General features: G+C 39.8%; 1 protein-coding gene across 2 annotated transcripts in view; it reads right to left on the bottom strand.

Moving 5' to 3' along the window:
* The window catches only part of mbd2 (methyl-CpG binding domain protein 2), a 35769-nt gene extending 16199 nt beyond the window's left edge, over positions 1–19570 (bottom strand). Inside the window, exons 1-5 of one of the 2 annotated variants that reach the window (XM_076758725.1) lie at positions 19020–19570; positions 13008–13167; positions 5980–6120; positions 3917–4007; positions 3663–3840 (exon numbers count right to left, since the gene is read on the bottom strand). In XM_076758725.1, coding sequence (XP_076614840.1) covers positions 3663–3840; positions 3917–4007; positions 5980–6120; positions 13008–13167; positions 19020–19132 — 683 coding nt within the window. In that variant the 5' untranslated portion in view covers positions 19133–19570. The remainder of the gene's footprint in view (positions 1–3662; positions 3841–3916; positions 4008–5979; positions 6121–13007; positions 13168–19019) is intronic. The other variant, XM_076758726.1, reaches the window with a different exon arrangement.
* Positions 19571–20213: the final 643 nt, after the last annotated feature.

A 20213-nucleotide genomic window follows, 5' to 3' on the forward strand; every position in this document is an offset into this window, starting at 1 on the left:
GGCCTGTCAAATACCATCATGATAAATAAATGTATGCAAATAAATATAACAACTATCAGCATGTGGGGTTACTGCACAAGTAGGCCCGAGTTTTCAAACATTTTGTAGGCTACTGCTAAAGTATGGCTTTCAATTTATTCAACAGAGATGTTCATTACATAAAATAATATTCAGTACACCATGTCTTCATAGAGACAAAATTGATATATGATTATGCCAATCAATTTCACTGTCCATTCTGTGCCCATTATCACTAAGAGTGCAGAATGTTTGTAACCATGGCCCCAGGTATCTGTGACAGCAGGTGAGCTGGATGTATCTTCAGATGATGATCAATCATTTTTAGCTGATTACTGACTTAGCTGCTTCCTTTCTTTCAGCAGCTACCTGGATGTTATTTTGAATCACATGTTTGTTGTCAATTTCCCTGTGTAACTGTGGCAATGGCTACTGTTCTTCATCCTCGTCCACTTCGTCTTCCATGCTTCATTAGTCTTGATCTTTCATCATCTGTCCTTTCTCTCATTAGCCTCTCATCCTCCTCTCTCCCTACAACTTATTACTCCCACTATCCAGCATGCATCAGTCATTTGTACTCATCTAATCTGTCTCAGGCTGAAGAGGAAGACGCTGGATTCACTCATTTGAGGGTCTTATCAGAGGATGGAAATAAAAAATGACATTTTTGCACTTCGCCCATGTTTCTGTTATATTAAACTGTTTTCACATGCACCATTACTCTGCTCACACATCTCATCACTTTTTAACTGGACAAGGAGAACAATCAACATGTATTTATTAACCCAGGTTGTGTGTGTGCCATGTGTGTCTGTCTGTATCTGTCGGCAGCTGAAGACCTTTGAATTACTAAATTTTAACAGAGCATTTCTATTTTAACTGGTGCACTATTTCTAGCCTTTGTGACACTGTTTAGTGGTCCAGGAAACCCACACAGTCATCTGATGTGATGCTACTCAGCAAATCAAATCTGTGCATTCCAATAAGCACTGCAATCTAGTCAGTGCGTGAGATACACACTCACAGGGCAGAGAGGAAACAAGAGACAACAGTCAGAGAAAAGTAATTTCAGATGGTGTGCTCAATCATTATCAGTTCAATATCAAAAGTGAAAATAACAATTGTTGAAATATTATTGAATTGTACTTTCTTTATTTGATTGGTCAGTTGTTGACTACATACAGACGCTGATACAACTACTAAGCTATTGGAGTATATTTAGCACTAAATCATAATGGAAGTTGCACATTATGATGCTCCGGACCTTTGCTTGAGGAAATTTTCTCTAATTTGACCTCTTTGAATTTTAAAATGACAGCATAGTAGATTACAAAGATAGCAGTGAAAGTCCATAAAAGTGTATACATAAAATAACAATGATTTGCCATAGAAAAATAGAATTAAAGATGAGAATGATAAGAAATTGTAATAATGAAATGAAACGAACAGAACAAAAAAGAAATGGAAATTATGGAAATATATAAATAAAAAATTACAACACAGGAAGGAAATCAGTCTTTCATAGCACGAGACTGTTGCAGTACTACTGACACTCCTAAACTTGGAATATAAGGCCAATAACTTATCAATCATCATTATCATTGACAAAGGAACGTGACTGAAACACCTGTATCTATGCCCGCACATCTCGTTAAAGAGGGGCTTGGTGGAGAGCAGGCAGTAAGGCAGACAGGCCCAAAGCATATCTCTATTGTGAAATTTCACTGGCAGGCAGCTGCTCAAAATAACTGATTAATGATTGCGAGGGGGAACAGAATCTTTGAGAGGCACCCTTTTGATTTTTGTTTTGTTTTGTTTTGTTTTTTTGTTTTTTCTGAAGGTCATCTCATGCATATCCAGGATTTAAAAACAGGGGTAGAGAGGATTTCCACAACAGAAGAATTCCTCTGCATGCAAGTAGGGAGATCAAGGCACTTACATTAGTTTGAATATTTGTTGTGAAGTTATCTTCTGTTGACCTCCACTGATGGTTTTGTGGGGAGATGGTGAAATCTGAATCTGTATGATTTTGAAGAGTACATTGAAGAAGAACCCCCAAAACCTAAATAACTGGGGACACGGACAGCCCAGGTGTGTTAGATCACATGGGGAAAGCCTAGTGAGCCATAGTGAACCCTATGAAGTACCTTAAACCATATGGGGTCAGGCTGAGCACAAAAGGATGATAATTAAACAGCTTCAAAAACTTTCAGTTCATTCTTTTTTAATAACGGATTCATTTGTTGGTTGTAAAACGTCATAGAAGTAATAGAAATAATATGTATATGACCTGTGTCTGTGGTAGGTGGGATTTGAGGAATGCAGAAGAATGGGTCCTTACAAAGTCCTGTATTTGGAAGTATCTGAATTGGTTAGCTTGAAATTGATGCACAATCGGTTGAAACTGACAAGTCGTCCAAGAAAAACAGGCTTTTCTAGTCAAGGACATTAACCTAAGATCAGTTCAAGTGGTTCAGAAAAGATGGTGGCAGTGACGATGGGGTTAGTTGTATTGTGAAGGAGAGGGGGCAAGGTGCTACATGCCAGAGCCAGGGGTGAAGAGGAGACACGTGAGTCAGTACTAAAGTTGGCACCAACTGTTCTGTGTTTAAGTAAACCAAAGCAAAAGTTTGTGCATGTTTGCAGCGCAGCAGTAACACAAGAAGTTCTGAACTTTTCATTTTTTTTTTCATCATTTTTTTTTCATCATTTTTCAAAGGAAGACAATGCTATTTCTTCCTTCAAAAGTTAAACAGTCTCACTCTAACAGGTTGAAAGTCTAAGGAACTATGAACATCAGTATGAATACTTGTAAAGAAATTATTAAAAAGCAACTGTACCACAGAAGATTTGCCCAAATCATAACCCACATTACAAAGGTTCAAGGCTGACAGTAAGAATGTTAACAAGGAAACAGAGAGCTTCTGTGAATAAATCACCTCTAAAAAAAAATATCTATATATATATATATACAGATTTTGTTGAACTTAATAGATTCTGACAAAAATTAATGCCAAAACTGAAGATGCTGATATCACCCTTTATGGGTGATATCAGCAGAGAACTTCGCATTAATGGGAGCTTTCTTGTAATGACTAGCAGCACCAGTGGCAAAAAACAACAACAAAACAGGCCTGTTGATAAATAATGTTAATGATTAGCTATTATTTTGGTCCAGAGGACCAGACCAGGGGCAACACCAGCATGCACCCATCACTTACACAGTATTTTGCCTTGCCTCATGTCCCTCACACCACATTCCACTTGTAACTCTCCCATGACCCCCTGGAGAGGCATGTGCCACTCTTTGAAACCCCATTTTAAATTCATTCTCAGAGCTGACAGCTCATAGTTTCAGCTGTCATACCCTACAGCTCTCCCTGCTGGTTGAAGTGGTAAAGTAACATTAATTTCAATTTGTTCCATAAGTAAGTTAACCTGTGTCAACACACACTCACAAAACTGTCCCCCAAATGCTTATATTAGCATGTTAACAGTCCTTCTGCCCCAAAGTTTTAGGTCAAACTGATTATCAAATTCACAAAGCATACATCCCTACCTGCTGATCTGAGTGTTGAAATAGTGACTGTACAAATAAAGCTGTGGACACGGTGACCATGGGAAAAAAAAAACGGATCTCTCACCGAATGTGCTCATCAGTGACGGTGAAGGCCTTGCAGAGTGGCTGGGACGTGTTCAGCCAGATGGCTGGGTTCTTCTCAGCAGCTACAGATGTCTGTCCTGTTATTGGAGCAGAGCTCATATGCAGAGCACTTGCAATTGCTGAGAGCAGAGTTTCATTGCTGGAGTCTGGACCAACACCTGTAGAGAGGGAGGTCAGAGGTCAGGCATCAAGACTGAAGTATGGTGTGCGTTGAGGTTCTGGCTGGAGACATACTCTGCAGTCCTTTGGGCAGGTCCATGGTCCGAAGAACTTCCTCTGTGATGTCTGATGAACGCAGATCTTTCAATCTCCTCTCCCAAAACAGCTGCAGACAGACAGGCAACAGACAGTTGACTATTGGCTATGGAGCTGCTGTGCGTATGATGTTAATGCCAACAAAGCACTTCCTGTTGTTGTTTCACATCAAGACCTTTCCAATGGCAACCACTGGAAGGCTTTTACTGTGAAGCAACTACAGGAAATGCAGCTTAATTCACCAAGCTTTACAACCAGGGACCTCATGTATAAATGGTGTGCATATACTAAAAGGCTGCGTACACTGGTTTTCATACACATGGAGGCTGAATAAAAATGAACGTGATGTGAAAATGTGTGGCCTGTATCGCAAACTCTTGTTTGGCTGTCAGTTGCCAATGCCATGAGTAAGTACTGAAAGAACTGAAAGGGTTAGGGTTAGGGTTAGAGTCAACAAATCTTTCAGAATAATGTTTCCACTCCAGTTACTGTGGTGTGTTTATGAAGTAGTCCATGAAAAACTATAATTAAATCCACTGATAGACCATAATAGTTTGATCATTTATGTGGACATTGCTTAACATCAGAGAGGCCCAAACCCAATTGGCATTGTCATTTCCAATTTATAGTTCCTCCAAAACTGGAGGAAAATGATATTTTTCTCACCCTCCATAAGTTGTCCTAAACAGGAATGAATGAAAAAAAACACTTAGGAAATAGGCACAGGCACCCTTCTCTAAATCCTCTATATCGCTGCAATGGTTTGCCTCACTTGAAGCAGGTCTGGTTTTTTTAAGTGATATCTAGATCTGGACATTTTATGCCCTTTTTCTCAGTGGATCAATACTGTAGGAATAAACAGTGGAATAAAATACAACCACAACACCCTTACTGCGGATCCGGCCCTAGAGAAAACAACTGAAAAAGGTGTCCCAATAATGCAGAATTCTTACATAAAATCTGATGTGACAACAGACATATACATCTGCTTTATTGACATGACCAAATAAATACAACCAAAGCAAGCTATAGAGGATGTGTTGAAGAGACTTCAATTTCAATTTTGATTTCTACCTCTGTATTGAGCAGACACGGTACCTACAGCAACTACGTGCGTAGAATTGCCCTTAAACGTCTGTTTCAATATTGACGGGCCATTAGGCCAAATTAGACAGAATTTGATGTGAGCAAGGCATTTCAGACAAGTTGGGACACCTGTTTGGAACATTCTACATGACAGTATTGATGATTGTGTATGAAAGGGGCATCCTCGAAAGGCTCACAGGGAAGGACGGAGTGAGGTTCACCCCTTTGTGAATACATGATTTTATAAAGGATATTCCTACATGGACTAGTGAAAAGTTTGTTTGCAAATGTTTGCATTTTGTTTTTATGTACTTTTTAAACAGTATCCCAAGTATTTTGAAGTCAGGGTTGTATGTAAAAAATATATTATATTTCATGTCCTCTTTATTATCATATAACACATAGTAGCAGTGCTGATATCAAATGAAATCCAACAACCAGCTAAAAATAAATTAAAATTTACACTGTGCTGTTTGTGCTGATAACTTTTAAGAAAGCTCAAGAACTACATATATTATGCTTCACTATTATATACTACATTACTGCACTACTTAGTAAGCTATAGTATAATGTAAGAAAAAAAGCTGTCACAAATGCATAAAAGAACGAGTACTAAGATCGATCGTCAAATCATTCTCTTCCATTATTCTATTTTGCGTCTTTCTCTTTTCTTTGTCTTTGTTTCATTCTTCTTCACAATACCCAACAACTCAAATTTTCTCCTCTCTGTTGATGGCACTGTGTGTCATGCTGCTTTTTCCATGATGTCTCAGCACCCTCTACTGGCCACAGTCGCCATGACAACCTGGTTTCTTCCACAATCTCTTGTGAAACAGCCCAGCGTCAGGCATTACCACGCTGACGTGTGTGACAAAACGTGTGTGTGTGTGTGTGTGTGTGTGTTTGTGTGTGTGTGTGTGTGTGTGTGTGTGTGTGTGCATGTGTCAGCCTCTCACCTGTCTGGGCTGCTCTGTCGCTCTCTGTGGGTCTGTCTTCACCTTGTTGCCAGGGTGACTCGTAACCTTGGTAACAGGCTGTTTAAAGATGGATGCTGTCTGTCTGATTGGCAGAGCTGTGTTCAAGTCTGGTTTACCTCCCTGGATGAGACAGAGAGAAACACATGTTGGTGACATGTTTCCTTTCTTTTCTCCTTTCCGTCTTTCCAGATCCCTTCCTTTGTTCCTACCTTCCTTCTTTCCCTTTTTCTTTTCATCCATCCTTACTTTCTTCTTTAAATGGTTTACCTTCTTAATAATATATGGCGCAGGGTAACACCCAACATTAAGACTACCAAGAAATCTGCAGCAGCTATTGTCCTGTTGAAGCAAACAAGTAATCAAGAGGCCACCAGTGGGAAATGAGATGTCAACTATACAACTATATAACTGTCTAATCTATCTACTCATATGAATCTCCATGGATTGAAAGTGCATAGGTAGATACATGTTTTCACTCATATTGTGAAATTGAAATTTCTGTATCCTCACTAGGATTGCAAAATTCTGGGAATATTTGAGCTGCAAAATGTCCATGGGAACAATATAAACAAAGAAATATGTGGCAATATACAATGAAATTTACAATGTGCAGGTATTTATGTTGACAATATATGCAGGTAGAAAAACAAAACATTTACCATATCATAGACAGCCATATTTGAAAAGCGTTCTTATAGAAATGAAAAAAAATCTAAAATTTTGTTAATTAAATGAGCTGCATTTAACAAGAAGGAATAGATATATCAAAACTCCTCAGTTAGCATGCTCAATCAAGCTACATTCAACATGGTAACAGCTAGCTAGCAAAAACTAGCAGATGTTGGTTTATACAAAATATATTCATTCCAGTAATACTGTGTAATCAAGTTTTGATTGAAAGCCTGTAGTCCTTTGGCTCAGGCAGTGCAGTAGTGTTGGTAGTATGTAGGCGGCCCGTGTGCACTGCAGAAGGTTGTAATTTGTGTAGATTCCTAATTAATGGGACATTGGCAAATTATCTGTACATGTAATGGAAGAGTACACTGCTGAATGCAGAGCATGTTCAAAACTAAATTAAACCAGTAAACTTTTAACAAAACATGCCATAAGACCTAGCAATGTTAAGTTAATAATTAGTGTCAACTGCTGCTGCTAATGATAACTGTGTTGTCCTGATGCTCTTGTGGTCTACAAACAGCCCTTTCATAGGAATGTCACCTATTCAAATTCAGCTTGGCACCAAGATGAATGCATCTCCTATCTACCTGTTGTAAACTTGTGGTTTGAAAGATAACATACATTTTCTCTGATAAAAGTGTTTGTGCAACAAAGTCTTGCCATGGTGCTGTATGATCTTAATTTATAGTGAAATGCCCATCCCAGCAATGTAGTATTATTATGTGGTGCATTGTGTTAAAACCATGTTTTTGGATACAAATCTCATCATCCAATATCCTATGATCATGTTTTTGGTCTGTTATGTGTACATCTAGATGTTTAATTTTACATAACAGACCTTCAGAAAAAATTCTGTTCTTGTTAATGGAGCCTTAATATATTTTCCCATTTACTGTAGATGCATGTCTATAATTTTTTGATATAAGGCAGTGGCTTTTAAATCTTGAAGAAGATTGTCTAACGATGACACTCAGCTTAAGGCTACATATCATGCTAAATTAAAAAGAAAAAAATGATGACATCAGCTTTGCGTTCAGTTAAGCCTTACACTTAATGTGTTGTGCAAACTCTTTCTAAACGTAATGAAAATTGATGTTGAACTCTACTAGTTTGTCAGTTTGTTCACATCAGCACCACTTGGGTTCCATTTTCAAGTCAAGTAAAGCAATAGCTTCCACTGTGTACACAAGTGATGTTATATCCATGTGCATAATTACCATTGGAGACTAGAGATCACGTCCCCCCAAACATGGAAATTTGTCCCCCAAATATTTGTAATTGACATAAAATCAGATTTTCCCCCGGCTGAAAGAAAGCTGATTTGTTCCGCTCAATATTCAGAGCTAAACTGACTCCACAATGCACTGAATGTGCATCTTTCACAGAACACCTCTTGTGTCTCGTTTGAGTTCATGCCAACAGCAATAGTGAACACAGAAACTGTGTGAGTGGTGTCAAAGCCATCCTATAGGTCCAGCCCCACATGTTCTGAGCCAAGCCCTGCATATTTCTGGTCTTCAGACCTGGTATGTTAATGTCACAAAGTGGAACTTAATATGGACCATCAGAGGAAGGGCAAGAAAACTATGCAGCACATAACAATTTTCACCATACAGGCCATAGATGTAGCTATTATAAGATCAGTGAAGTTATTTTTTCAGTGACTGGAGATTGGTGCATCATGAATACTGAAAGAGAGCACAAAGACCTCAGTTTGTATGGTTTTAGTCAGCAGAGGTGAGCACACAAGTCCCACAAACCAATTTTCAAGTGTTCTGCTTCTTTTACTTTTCTGTATAATCGCATCTATAACATAATCTAATTAAAATCCAAATACAGCTAATTATGTGACCCAGGCGGGTCTGATGTGTTAGATAAATCTTACAATAATGTCCTTCCATTGTCACTGAACGTATCCTGGATTTTGCAGAATTATCAGCACTGTTGTTCTGCTTGTTGTGCACAGAATTTTGTGTCAGATTCCTTCCTCTGAGTCTATAAAACAGCATCACACACCAGCTGAAACCATAAGTCCATCTCTACACAGTGAGAGTGATGTGCACATTTACCCATGTTGCACAGCAGGCATAGCTTTGTCCAAGATAAGTCTTACCACCCCATACCCACTTGGTCCCTCTCTGCACTCCTCTCAATATGCCACTTGCATCATGCACTTAGGCCTGCAGGTCCAACCTGCATTTCCTCCGCAGTACCAAGTGTGACTTGCACAAGGGGCATGGACTCTGTTAATATCTGCCTGCAGGTCTATTATTGTTTTTTGTTTTGTTTTATTTTTTGGCTTTTTTTTTCCTTTCGTTTTTTTTTGACAATTTATATGCAGAATAGCAGTTTAAAAGGTGAATGTCATCTTGATTACAAAATCTGTTGAATTGTGGGGAACTCTATATTTCAGAATGTTTAACTGCCAAAAAAAAAACGTTATGTTTAGACCATTTGCAATTACATCGCACAATTGTTTTATTTTTCATTATGTTCATTTTGCAGTTATTCCACTGTTGTAAACCTACCATTACAATAATCACCCATTACATTTAAACTTACACCAATTATTTTACCCATTTGAGCCCAGCTGTCATTTTCCGTCACTGTGATCTGGACACAATTATTTTTTTCTGCGATAAAGAAAATAATATAAAATAGTAGACCACCATGTTCTTCCAAGTGGTCCCTGAAAGCAACACACAAAGCACCTGTTATCAGTCAGTGCATCTGCAAGTGCAAATGGAAAGGGGTAACACTGTGCATTTCCCTACTCTGCAAGAACAAATGCTGCTGTGACATTTGAATATGCTGCTGAGTGTGAAACGTCCTTCAAGCCCTTGGTGAGAGGTGTCAGGAAAAGAAAAGTAAATAAAAGGAACTGAAAGTAGTTGCAGCGCTGTTTAATGCAGAACCAGCTGATTTGCCTCACAACCAAAAACACAAATCATTGATGTATGCAATGTCCCCAAAAGTTATCAAAACCTAACATAAGTGTGTTTATGTGTGTTTGTGTGGGTGTGTACTCCAATGTAATGATGTAACACACACACACACACACACACACACACACACACACACTGCTGCATTATTTGTGCCCTGCTGCACTGCTGTAGGATGTTGTTTGGTCATATTTAAAACAGCATAACAACAATAATATCAACAACTACTGCTCTGGTGGAGCTGGTGTTTTGAGGTGATTAGTTCAGCTGAACATAGAAAATGGAAGCAGGAGGAAACAGCTAGCCTGACTTCCTCTGATGCTAAGCTAGGACACATCATCTGTGATATACCCTGAGGTTATCGCTGTTTCAGATCTTTACAACATTTGACACCCTTGTTCAGGTGACCCAGCTGAGGTTGATCAAGCCTCAGCTTGTGCCCTGGCTGCACTCTCCTGTATCTGCTCTCTTTATCCAGAGCCACCTGGAGGTTTTCTCTGCAGCCTCTGTGTTGTTATAGATGTCATTCCTGCTCCTCTCACCAGTGATGCTGAGTGCAGTGTAAGCCCTAAAGAGGGACTGTCCTACAAAGCCTCTATACAGTGCCTCCACAGGCATGCATCTTGCCTCCTAGGCTAGGCTGGGGCAATCGCTGAGTAAGCTCTCATATTTCTCCCTCTTTCACTCAAATGCCAGCACACACGCCTGACCTCCTCCACGCCATGCTTCCATGGCAAGGTAAGCTGTAGCATGACAACATTCTTTGATGCCTCTAACACCAGAACGATAGCAGTTTTGAGGGTGGTCTTGGCGATGTTTTGAGGGAACTTCAGTCGCCTCCTCGGGTCCACTGTCCTACCCAAGTCCAGTGCAGTGTTGAGCACTGATGTTGCCCTTAGTTTCTCTCTGGCTCTGATAAAGTTGATGGTTCGTTTTGAGGGATTTCACCTCTGGCAGCTGTAGATGATCTCTGCAATGGTCTTCAGCACCTGGTCATGCCATCAGCAATATCAGCCTTCTTCCAGAGCCTTTGGACAGTAGCTAAAAATGTACTCAAGAGCCCCTTTTCTCTTAACAGACACACACCAAGTGCCAGCAATCCAAGTTCGCAAGAGACCGACACCGTAGACAGCCTGGACAAAGAACCTGATGCAGTGTGGCTCTCATCTCCAGATGTAAGTTCATGAGATCTTCCTCTCCACAACTTGCTCCCATCTAGTCCAGGTGCCTTGCTGTCTCATTCCCACTGCTCTGCTAGACCTCTCCTTCAACACAAGCTCTCTCCTCATTCTGGACCACTTGCTGGTGCACCTTTTCTCTCTCTCTCTCTTTTTTTTTTTTTTTTTGGTCACTAAGAGTTGAAAAACTGTCAACTTTGAATAAAATGCTGCACTCATCACTGTCTTTCACAGTGGAGGAGCAGTGGGACAAATACCACAAAGACCAACTGTCACATCCTACATCCTCCTCAAAAATTAACACTGCTGATCTCTGAGTATCCATGTCTGATGCTTCCTCACCCCCACAAAATCTCAAACTCAAACCCACATAGACCAGGGTCCTTTCTCCTTTCCTCTCTTCCAGTGTGGTTCAACCTTTCCTTCATCCACAGAAGGGGCCAGAGCAAGAACTCTACCTTGTGCTGACATTTTTACGTTCATTGTTGAGAACACAACCTATCCGCAAAATTAGGTGCTCTTAACGCATAAATTTGCTTTTACTCCAACATATGTTCCATAACATTGCAACCAAAGCGTCTCAGCTGAAAAAAACATTGTGCCTCCATAGCACTCTCAAGTGCTCATAGGTGGGTGTTTTCAGAGAAGTGCCTGGCACTTTCAGCAGGAAAAAAAATATGCTATGGTGGACACGGCCCCTTTGAATAACTAAATAATCAGTATGTTGTTTGTTCTGTTCAAGACTTTCATATTGTGGCTGTCATGAACACTGTAGTCTGTCAGGGAGCTGGACTCTACTGGTTTTCCATGTTCCTTTAGGTCATGAAGGTCACGTGAGTGTCGATAAACAGAAAAATACACCTGATGGTCAAATCTTCCTTCCTCACAGTTGAACTTTCTCCTGTCCCCATTCACTCTTTATTTCCTTACTTTGTTCCATTATTGTTCCTGTTTTTGTCACTCTGTGTGTGTGTGTGTGTGTGTGTGTGTGTGTGTGTGTGTGTGTGTTCACCTAAAAAGAGCATTGACAAGTTTCCTTTTTCTACGCACTGTGTGGGAGGAGTCAGTGCCCCTCTTATCTTTGGTACAAAGACTGCAGCACAAACACAAAACAACACACACAGACATGTATGCATGCACAGAGGCATGCCAGCACACACGCTTGACCTCTCTCACACACACACGAGCGCGCAAACCAAAGCACACACACAGCAATCTGATCTGTGTGGGCGGAGCATATTATTGCAGTAACAACTGCGACAGAAAATCCTGGTTTCTTTTCTTTTAAAACAGATTGTATAAGTGGACACCAAAAATATTGCTCTGGTCATCAGTTTAACCACAGTTCTAAATCAGAGCTCAAAGTACATTACAAGGCTGATAACCATAGCAACAGTACTGATGCTTTTGGGCATTTATCATCACAGTCAGGTTTGGTCCTATGTGTGTGCAGGGATTGTGTGGTGTGTCGCTGACCCAGGTTGGATAACCAATCAAATCTAATAGGGTGGATTCCAGAACTTAATGAGGCCCATCTGCTTGTAGTGAGATTTATTTAGAGAAGTCAGAAAATGCAGCAAAAAATGCTAAATTTGATGTAGCTGATTGAAGAACTGTAGACTAAATTTCATATACACTATTTACCAGTGCTGTAGTCAAGACCACCGAGGCTATGTCCGAGACAAGTCTGACTCAAACACCTACAAGACTAAGATAAGTCTACATCAAAACACCTACAGAACAAGTCAGAGATCAAATATCCACGACATTGAGATAACTCCATATCAAAACACTGACAGGACCCCAGACATCAAAGTCAAAACACTGAAACTACAGACACAAGTCTGACTCAAAATACCCATGAAACAAGTGAGTGTCAAATGTCCACATGACTGAAACAAGTCAAAGTCAAAACACTCACAAAACTGAGACAAATGTGAGTCAAAATCGTCAGTCAACATATATATTGTATACACTGTTGGATAAATGATGAGAGCAGAAGAAGACAAGACAGACAGTTCAGCAGTTGGTGGGCAGGGATTCATGCATGCATCACACTTCCGCTGTAGTGAATGAGTGTTTGTCAACAGAGCTGCTGAACTGTGAACCTGCTACAGGAAGAGCTGTGTTAATCTGATAATCTGAGAACACACTACACAACACAGCAGAGCCGCAGCCCTCCCCCACAGGTGTGATCCATCAGTGTTACCTTGGCCAAGCTGAGCGGGTCATGTCGGAGTCTCTGTTTGTTCTTCTGCAGTTTTCCAGGCATCATCTTTCCTGTCCGAAAGTCGAAACATCCCAAATCCACTGTGTTTCCAAGGTAACGGGACAACTGAGGTTTACTCCTGAACTTCTTCCCTGATGGACTGAGAGAAAAGAGGAAGGACAGAAGCAGGAAACAGTCAGACAGATGAATATAGCATAATTAAAGAAATATCCTCATTTGGATATCCAAAAAAGATCATTTACAGATTTCTAATTGTAAGGAAAGCTGCTTTAACTGGCATTGTGACTAGTCAGAACTACAGTGGAGATACACTATCTTGAATTTGAAACGGAATTATAGCTGCTGCATGGCAGTGAGTCAGAGCCGACCATTTTGAGGTGATAGAAGAAGAACAAGAAGGAGAAAGAGGAGGAAGATGAAAAAAGGAGGAGAAGGAAGACAAATGAGAAATACAGGAGGGTCCATCAACAGAACTGTTTGGACCAAAATTATCATTAAACCTTTATGTAGGCGTCTCTCATTCAGTGGGTGCTTCAGTGGGTATAAGATGTTCATTCTGCATCACCCGGGTTGTGAACTCATAACCTTTGCTCCAACAGCACGTTGTTATCATGATGAGAAAATATAGTATCTATTAAGGAAGATGTCAATGACTTATGTTAAACAAACAGTACACACACCCCACAACAAAGGATAAAAGAACATGAGAGCTGCATCAAATATAATCATGCTATGCACTTTAATTAATGGATAAATGGTTCAAGTGATCAGAGACTCAAATATTCACAAAGAAAAAGAAAGAACAAGATGAAGAAAGAGTAAAATAGTAGCTGCTACCAATTATGAACAGGCTGACCTGATCTAGCTTAAAGATGCACTATACGTTTTCCAACTTCTGCACAGTGATAGAAACTGCAACACATTTGTAAAATACACCAATGTAAAACTAATGAGATACAAAAGCTCTGAAAGACAAACTATGCAAAAAGGCTAATAGCTAAGCTAAATGAGCCTATGGAGGATGAAGAAAATGAGGAAAAGAGGAACAAGAAGAGACAGATTACAAATACGTGAGGGTCCATCAGCAGAACTTCCTGATCATAATTATTTAAAACTTCTTAAATTAAACATACCTTTGAACACAGCACAATGTCTGAGCAGGGATGAGCATGTTTATTCTACATCAACCAGGGCTCTAACTCACAACTTCAGATACCAATCATCCTGTGCTACCTGTCAAGTGAAATCCCACAGATGGCCTCACACTGTGACCTCGGCAATCTCTAGGATTGTTTGTGAAGGTCAGTCTGAAGATGTAGTGTGTTTGGTCTCAAATGAGCAAAAACATGGGAGCAGATTGGTGTAATTAATTATTTGGGAAAAACAGAGTGTCAGACTTCATAATAGCTCAAAGCATCTGAATTTCAAACTTTAGACTTCTTGTAGCTCCACCATGAAGACGATTAGTGCTTGTGAGCCTGTGCACTTAGCACACAGGTGATGAAGAAGAACAAGAAAACAAGAGCAAGAAGAAGACAAAGAAGAACAAGAAGAAGACTGACAAATCCAAGAAGGTTTGGAGACTGACTGTGGAGTTGGAGTATAATCAGTGGGAATATCTTGAATCCATGTTTCACACAGTCCAAACTGAACTGTAGCAATCTTAAACTAAAGCTCAGAACTAATTAGATATTAAACTTTGACTGCACACATCCTACAGTACTGTATTAGAACTTAAATGAGTCACAAGTATACTGCAGATGTGTATAAAGAGAATCCAGTGAAGTTGAATTAAAGTCTCATTTTATTTTCAGATGTTTTTAATGTTAACTCTGTCATACAAATTTGGATAAACTCATGATTATAAACACTGATGGCTACCATCTCCACTTATCTGATGGATGCAAATATCTCCTACCACCAGGAGGCATTAATGATGACCTGCTGCTCAACGCCATCCCTGATGAGAACAGTCTCATTTCATTAAGCCCTTTGGTCATTTATTTCTGTTTCTTCTGTCTCTGTAGTGTTTTGATTAGAGATGGCCCAATCCTGATCTGAGTCCTTTAATATTAGGTGTCTGTCACGTCTGACATGATACTTATTTACATAGCAGCAGAAGATATGAAACGTTGATTAAATATGCATCTGGCAAATGAAAATAACAGGTGTGGCATACTGACTTTAGCAACTTGTTTTTCATAACTGGCTTAATCCAAAACTTGAAGGTCCTGTTCCAGAACTATTACATTGATCAGCTTCAATTATTGACATGATACCAATGAAAGTTTCACTGGGAGAATGTAAATCCTGAAATTGATCTGATTTTAATGGGTGAAAGTGATTGCCAGGGCCAGCTAAAATGAGAAGCTGCTAGGTGAATGTTTTGTATACTGCAATTCTTTGCCAATGAGAAAGACATGGTTAGAGTCAAACATTTGGAAATCTGTATGTTGCTAATCTGGATATCATGATTCAAAGTCGCACCGGTGTGGCCAATTCATTTTTCACATTCACACATTCCAAGTTTCACTCACATACAAATGAAATGCTCCCACTGCAGGCTGTCTTAGAGGACAGCATCTCTGCAACACGAGCAGGCTGACGTGGACAAAGGACAGTTCAGGCACCTCTAGTTTTTTGACAGAAGACATGATTCCCTTTGGAATACACAATTTGTTGTTTAGAAAAACACTTATTTGCATTCGGGTGGAGGGTCTGATGAGAAGATTGATACCACTCTGATATCTGTCTGTTCAATTTACTAAGCTACATCCAGAAGCCAGTTAACTTAGCATAGCACAAAGACCAGAGGCAGAGGGATACAGCTATCCTGGCTCTGTTCAGAGGTAAAATTCTTCTATCAGAAATTCTAAAGCTCATTAATTAAAACATTATATCTTATTTGTTAAAGCCGTGCAAAAGATCCCAGTGCAGAGAATAATTATGTGCCAGACAATACCTTGGCTCTGAACAGTTGCCAGACAAGCAGCAGAGGTTCCACAAAATTACTGCTCCACTTCGCAACTTTGAACTCCCAAGGACGCAAGTTTGAACTTACTCTGTACTGAGAATCAGTCAGCTATGACATCACATCTGACACCAGCAGCAACTGTCAAACACTTCCTCATCCAGTGCTCTGCACTGACACACACGTCTGTACTTTCATAATTCAGGACTCTCATTGACATACAGTAATATATCGCCCAGCTTCTACCTTTAATCAACAACTAATTCTAACCTTAACCATAAAGCCAAGCCTTAGGTAAGCCTCAAACAACCTTGTGAAGAAGTGAGGGCCAGACAAAATGTCCTCATTTTCTAATTCCACTTTCAAATGTCTTCGATTTCAAAAAAACGCTTTGAAGATATCTAAAGGTCTAAAACTGTAATTGGTCCCCACAAAGATAGAGGTACAAGAACAGACATGACACAGCTGTGTCTGACATGTAGGTCAGCAGCAACTATGCAAAGATCAGAGGCTGTGTGTGTGTGTGTGTGTGTGTGTGTGTGTGTGTGTGTGTGTGCGCCCGCGCGCACATTTGTGTGTGCGTGTGCATATCTGTGTGCATGTGCGTATCATATGTGAGTGAAATATTCAAACTGATGCCTCATTCTGAGAATATTCTAGATGTCATGTGAATTAGAACTGAATATAAAATGTGTGTTTGAAGAATATTCCTGATAAACAACATGCATTTGTAAAGATGGAGCCAGCACAGGCCTCAGCAGGGTGTTGCTGCTCTTCCAGTAAGTCGACCTGCTGACTGGTCTCCTTACTGGAACTGATGAGTCACATTACAAAGCAAACTGAAAGTAAAGGCGAGTCTCAGCTCTGAACTGCTGATCTCCTTCATGTTAGGTTCAGACCGTGATGGGGCTCAGATGTTTCTGACTCTGAGCTGTTAATCTGATTGAGCCATGCCTCCACTGCTGATCAACAGGAAGTGAAAAAACAGCCGACGGCTCTGCGGCATCAAGCTTGACATCATTTCCTTTATGATCTAACACAGCAGTAGGTAGTGAAGACACAAAATGAGGAGAAATGTACAAGCTAATACTTCAGAATAGTTTAAGTTATTGAGGCAGAGAAAGATAAACAGACAGAAAGACAGAAGGTAGTTAAAAGCTGACCTGTGCTGCTGAGCTCTTGTTCCTATGGAAGATGAATAAACTTATTCAAAGTTTCACTGGACAAATGTAATGTGGAGGAAAAGTGGAAAAACAAATGTTATAAAGGAGAACTCCAGTGATTAAGGTCTGCACTTCCATAGAGTTGGAGGACATGAGAGGGACAGATTGAAAAAAAGACCAGAATTGAAGTAGCAGAGGCCAAGGTACCCTGTCTTTTAGTCTATAGTATGAGTACATTGTGTTCTTCTTTTTTTATATACAATATTGCTAATAATTATGATTGATTGCATTGCAGAAAACATGATCAAATATTCATATATTTCTAATTTATATTTTTAAAACAAACATTTTGATATGAATAGGGTGGACAAAATATCAAACACTTGTAAGTGTAACACAATACGGTTCAACTGCATCACAAACTACAACCTCCAAAATGCAACACAAAGCTGAAATAACATCTCTACAAAAAACACTGAATATAATAATGTTGATGAAGTCGGGATTCATTGCTAGACTGTTGGACTGCACTAGTTTTAGCTTGGTGCATCTGATGAACTGGCAACTGAGTGTATACAAGAATAAAGGAACACTGAAATCTTTCAAGTAAATGCAATCAATGCAATGTCCAATTTCTTTATTTGATTAATCATCCTAAATGATTACCATTTAGGCCATTAGTTAAACAAAGAACACTTCTATTATATCTACAGCAGGCTATCTGTCTTCAAGGCTGTCGTAATAATTAGAATAACAGTGGTACATTTTTTATGATAGTGTAGATATGATACTTTAGCTTCATGGTTTAATTTTGCCCAAAGCTGCACTTTCTATGCTACAGCACTGTACAGCACTAATACTTAACTACAGCCAGTCCCAGTGTCTGCTGTAACATTATAAGCTACCAGTTTTATATAATACCTGGTGGTGAAAAGTTCTATCTGTCAGTGAAATATGAATAACATGCTATTTTATATGGCATACAACAGTCGCATAACAATAGTCAACAGTGGCACATGTCAGTAAAAAGAGTCATTCTGGAGAACAGTGGTGCCAGTTGAGTAGCAGCAACACACCAGTAGTAAATGGGGGATAAGTACTAAGAACCAATATATGACACAAAACCCAGAGTGGTATATCATCGATATATGCTGGTGAAAAGGTATCTGTCAGTGAATACGAGTGATGTGCAGTCTATAAGTGGCATAAGGCTGTAGACCAGCAGCAGCATGCCCAGACGCAATCATGATAAATCAATCAGAAGTGGTATGTATGTGACACTAATATTAGAGAGGCACACCATCAGCCACTTTTCAAGCACAGCTTCACTCATTTTGGACAATTAAGAGATAGACTCAGTGATTTTTGATAGAAAGTTCAATTTACAGACAGTATAACTGAAAAGCAGAATAAAACATTAGGTAGAGACTCCTGACCTCAGTAGTTGAAATCCTGGCGATGGCCCTGAATGAACTGTCAGTGTCAGTTACCAACCAGAGCCACTGTGCACACCCAGACAGGGCTGCAGGGATGAAATATTTATGGAATATTGGAATAGAGAGTTGTAAGTATATTATCTTAACCATTTGTTTTTTGTACTGACACCGTGTTGACAATCACAGAGACACTGTCAACAACAGCAGAGAAATGACAGAATGAACGCTACATTGTAACGTCTTTGACAGTAACGTAACTGAGAAACTTAACATATCTGTCTGCAGAAATGTGTGCAGAAGTGATGATGACAGTGACAGTAAGGATAAGTAACCACAGTTTGGCTGATCGATCATCAGTTTACCATGGGATCGGACTGATCAGTGACTGATCGATAAATGTGACGGAGGAGCCTAACGTTACCTGTAGTAGTAAACGTCGCTCTTTCCAGCGCTCAGTCCGGACTTCCTGATTACTTCTTCCTTCTTCCAGCCGGGCGGCAGAGCGGGACAGTCCGTCCTCTTCCTCTCCATCATCACACAGTTACCGACCCCACGATTAGGCTCCGATCGGATCAATCGATCACTCAGTAAACACCGATGACGACCCTCCTGAAGCACAGCGTGGTAGTTCACTCAGTGAGTAGCAGCCCGGGCGGACCGACGTCACGGACGTTACTTAACGGCGGCTCTCACTCTCTCCGCCCCGTCTGTTTATGGTGGTTATTTAGAGTTAATCGAAAATAGAAAGTGTCCCGGTTCAGACTGTGAGCTGGGGTGTCCCGGGTTAAACTGCCGGATTTAGTTCAGTTTTCCTCTGGAGGGAACCAACGGCTCATCTGATCTTAACTGAACTGGATCAACGGCAGACTGTGACGTCTGCGATATCACACACACACACACACACACACACACACACACACACACACACACACAAGCGCTCGCTCTCTCTCTCTCTCTCTCTCTCTCTCTCTCGCTCTCGCTCTCTTTCTTAGATCGTCTATTGTGAAAGATTATCCACTCAGTGGTGGTCTAAGAATTTACCCATTAAGTCCCAATTATACAGAAGCCGAGAGTGGTCGAGGCTACGTTTTTTTTTTGTATTTACACACACAAATACGCACATATGACATTGAGGACTTTTCTGAACTGGGATTTAAATCTGCCCATTAGAGAGGCTAATCAGCCCACATGAAATTAGTCAGTAAAAATGACATACTGCATAACAATTCAAAAATAGACACGAATTAAATCAACTCAAAAGGTTACATAAATCAACCACGTAGCCTACTTAATGTTTTGAGTGTTTTTAACAAGATAATACTTTGTTCTCACTTTTACAACTTAGAACTTACTTGTCTGCCTGAGCTGTTCACAGCATTTTACTTTCAGTTGATTCTGATCACATAACCAAAGCCTTGTTGTTACTTTAGTAACAAAACATCAAAATTCACAAAAATAAAAAAGAAATTCAATGCAGTGGGTTTCTATTAACTTAGATTAAATAAAGTAGATCGATAATTTATTTATGTAAAATATAAATAACAGATAAATCAATGACCATAGTACAATAATCTTGACTTCTCAGTTGCAAAAGGCAATTTGCTACCAAATTATT

The sequence above is a fragment of the Chaetodon auriga genome, chromosome 19, assembly GCF_051107435.1.
Source record: "Chaetodon auriga isolate fChaAug3 chromosome 19, fChaAug3.hap1, whole genome shotgun sequence".
NCBI lineage: Eukaryota > Metazoa > Chordata > Actinopteri > Chaetodontiformes > Chaetodontidae > Chaetodon > Chaetodon auriga.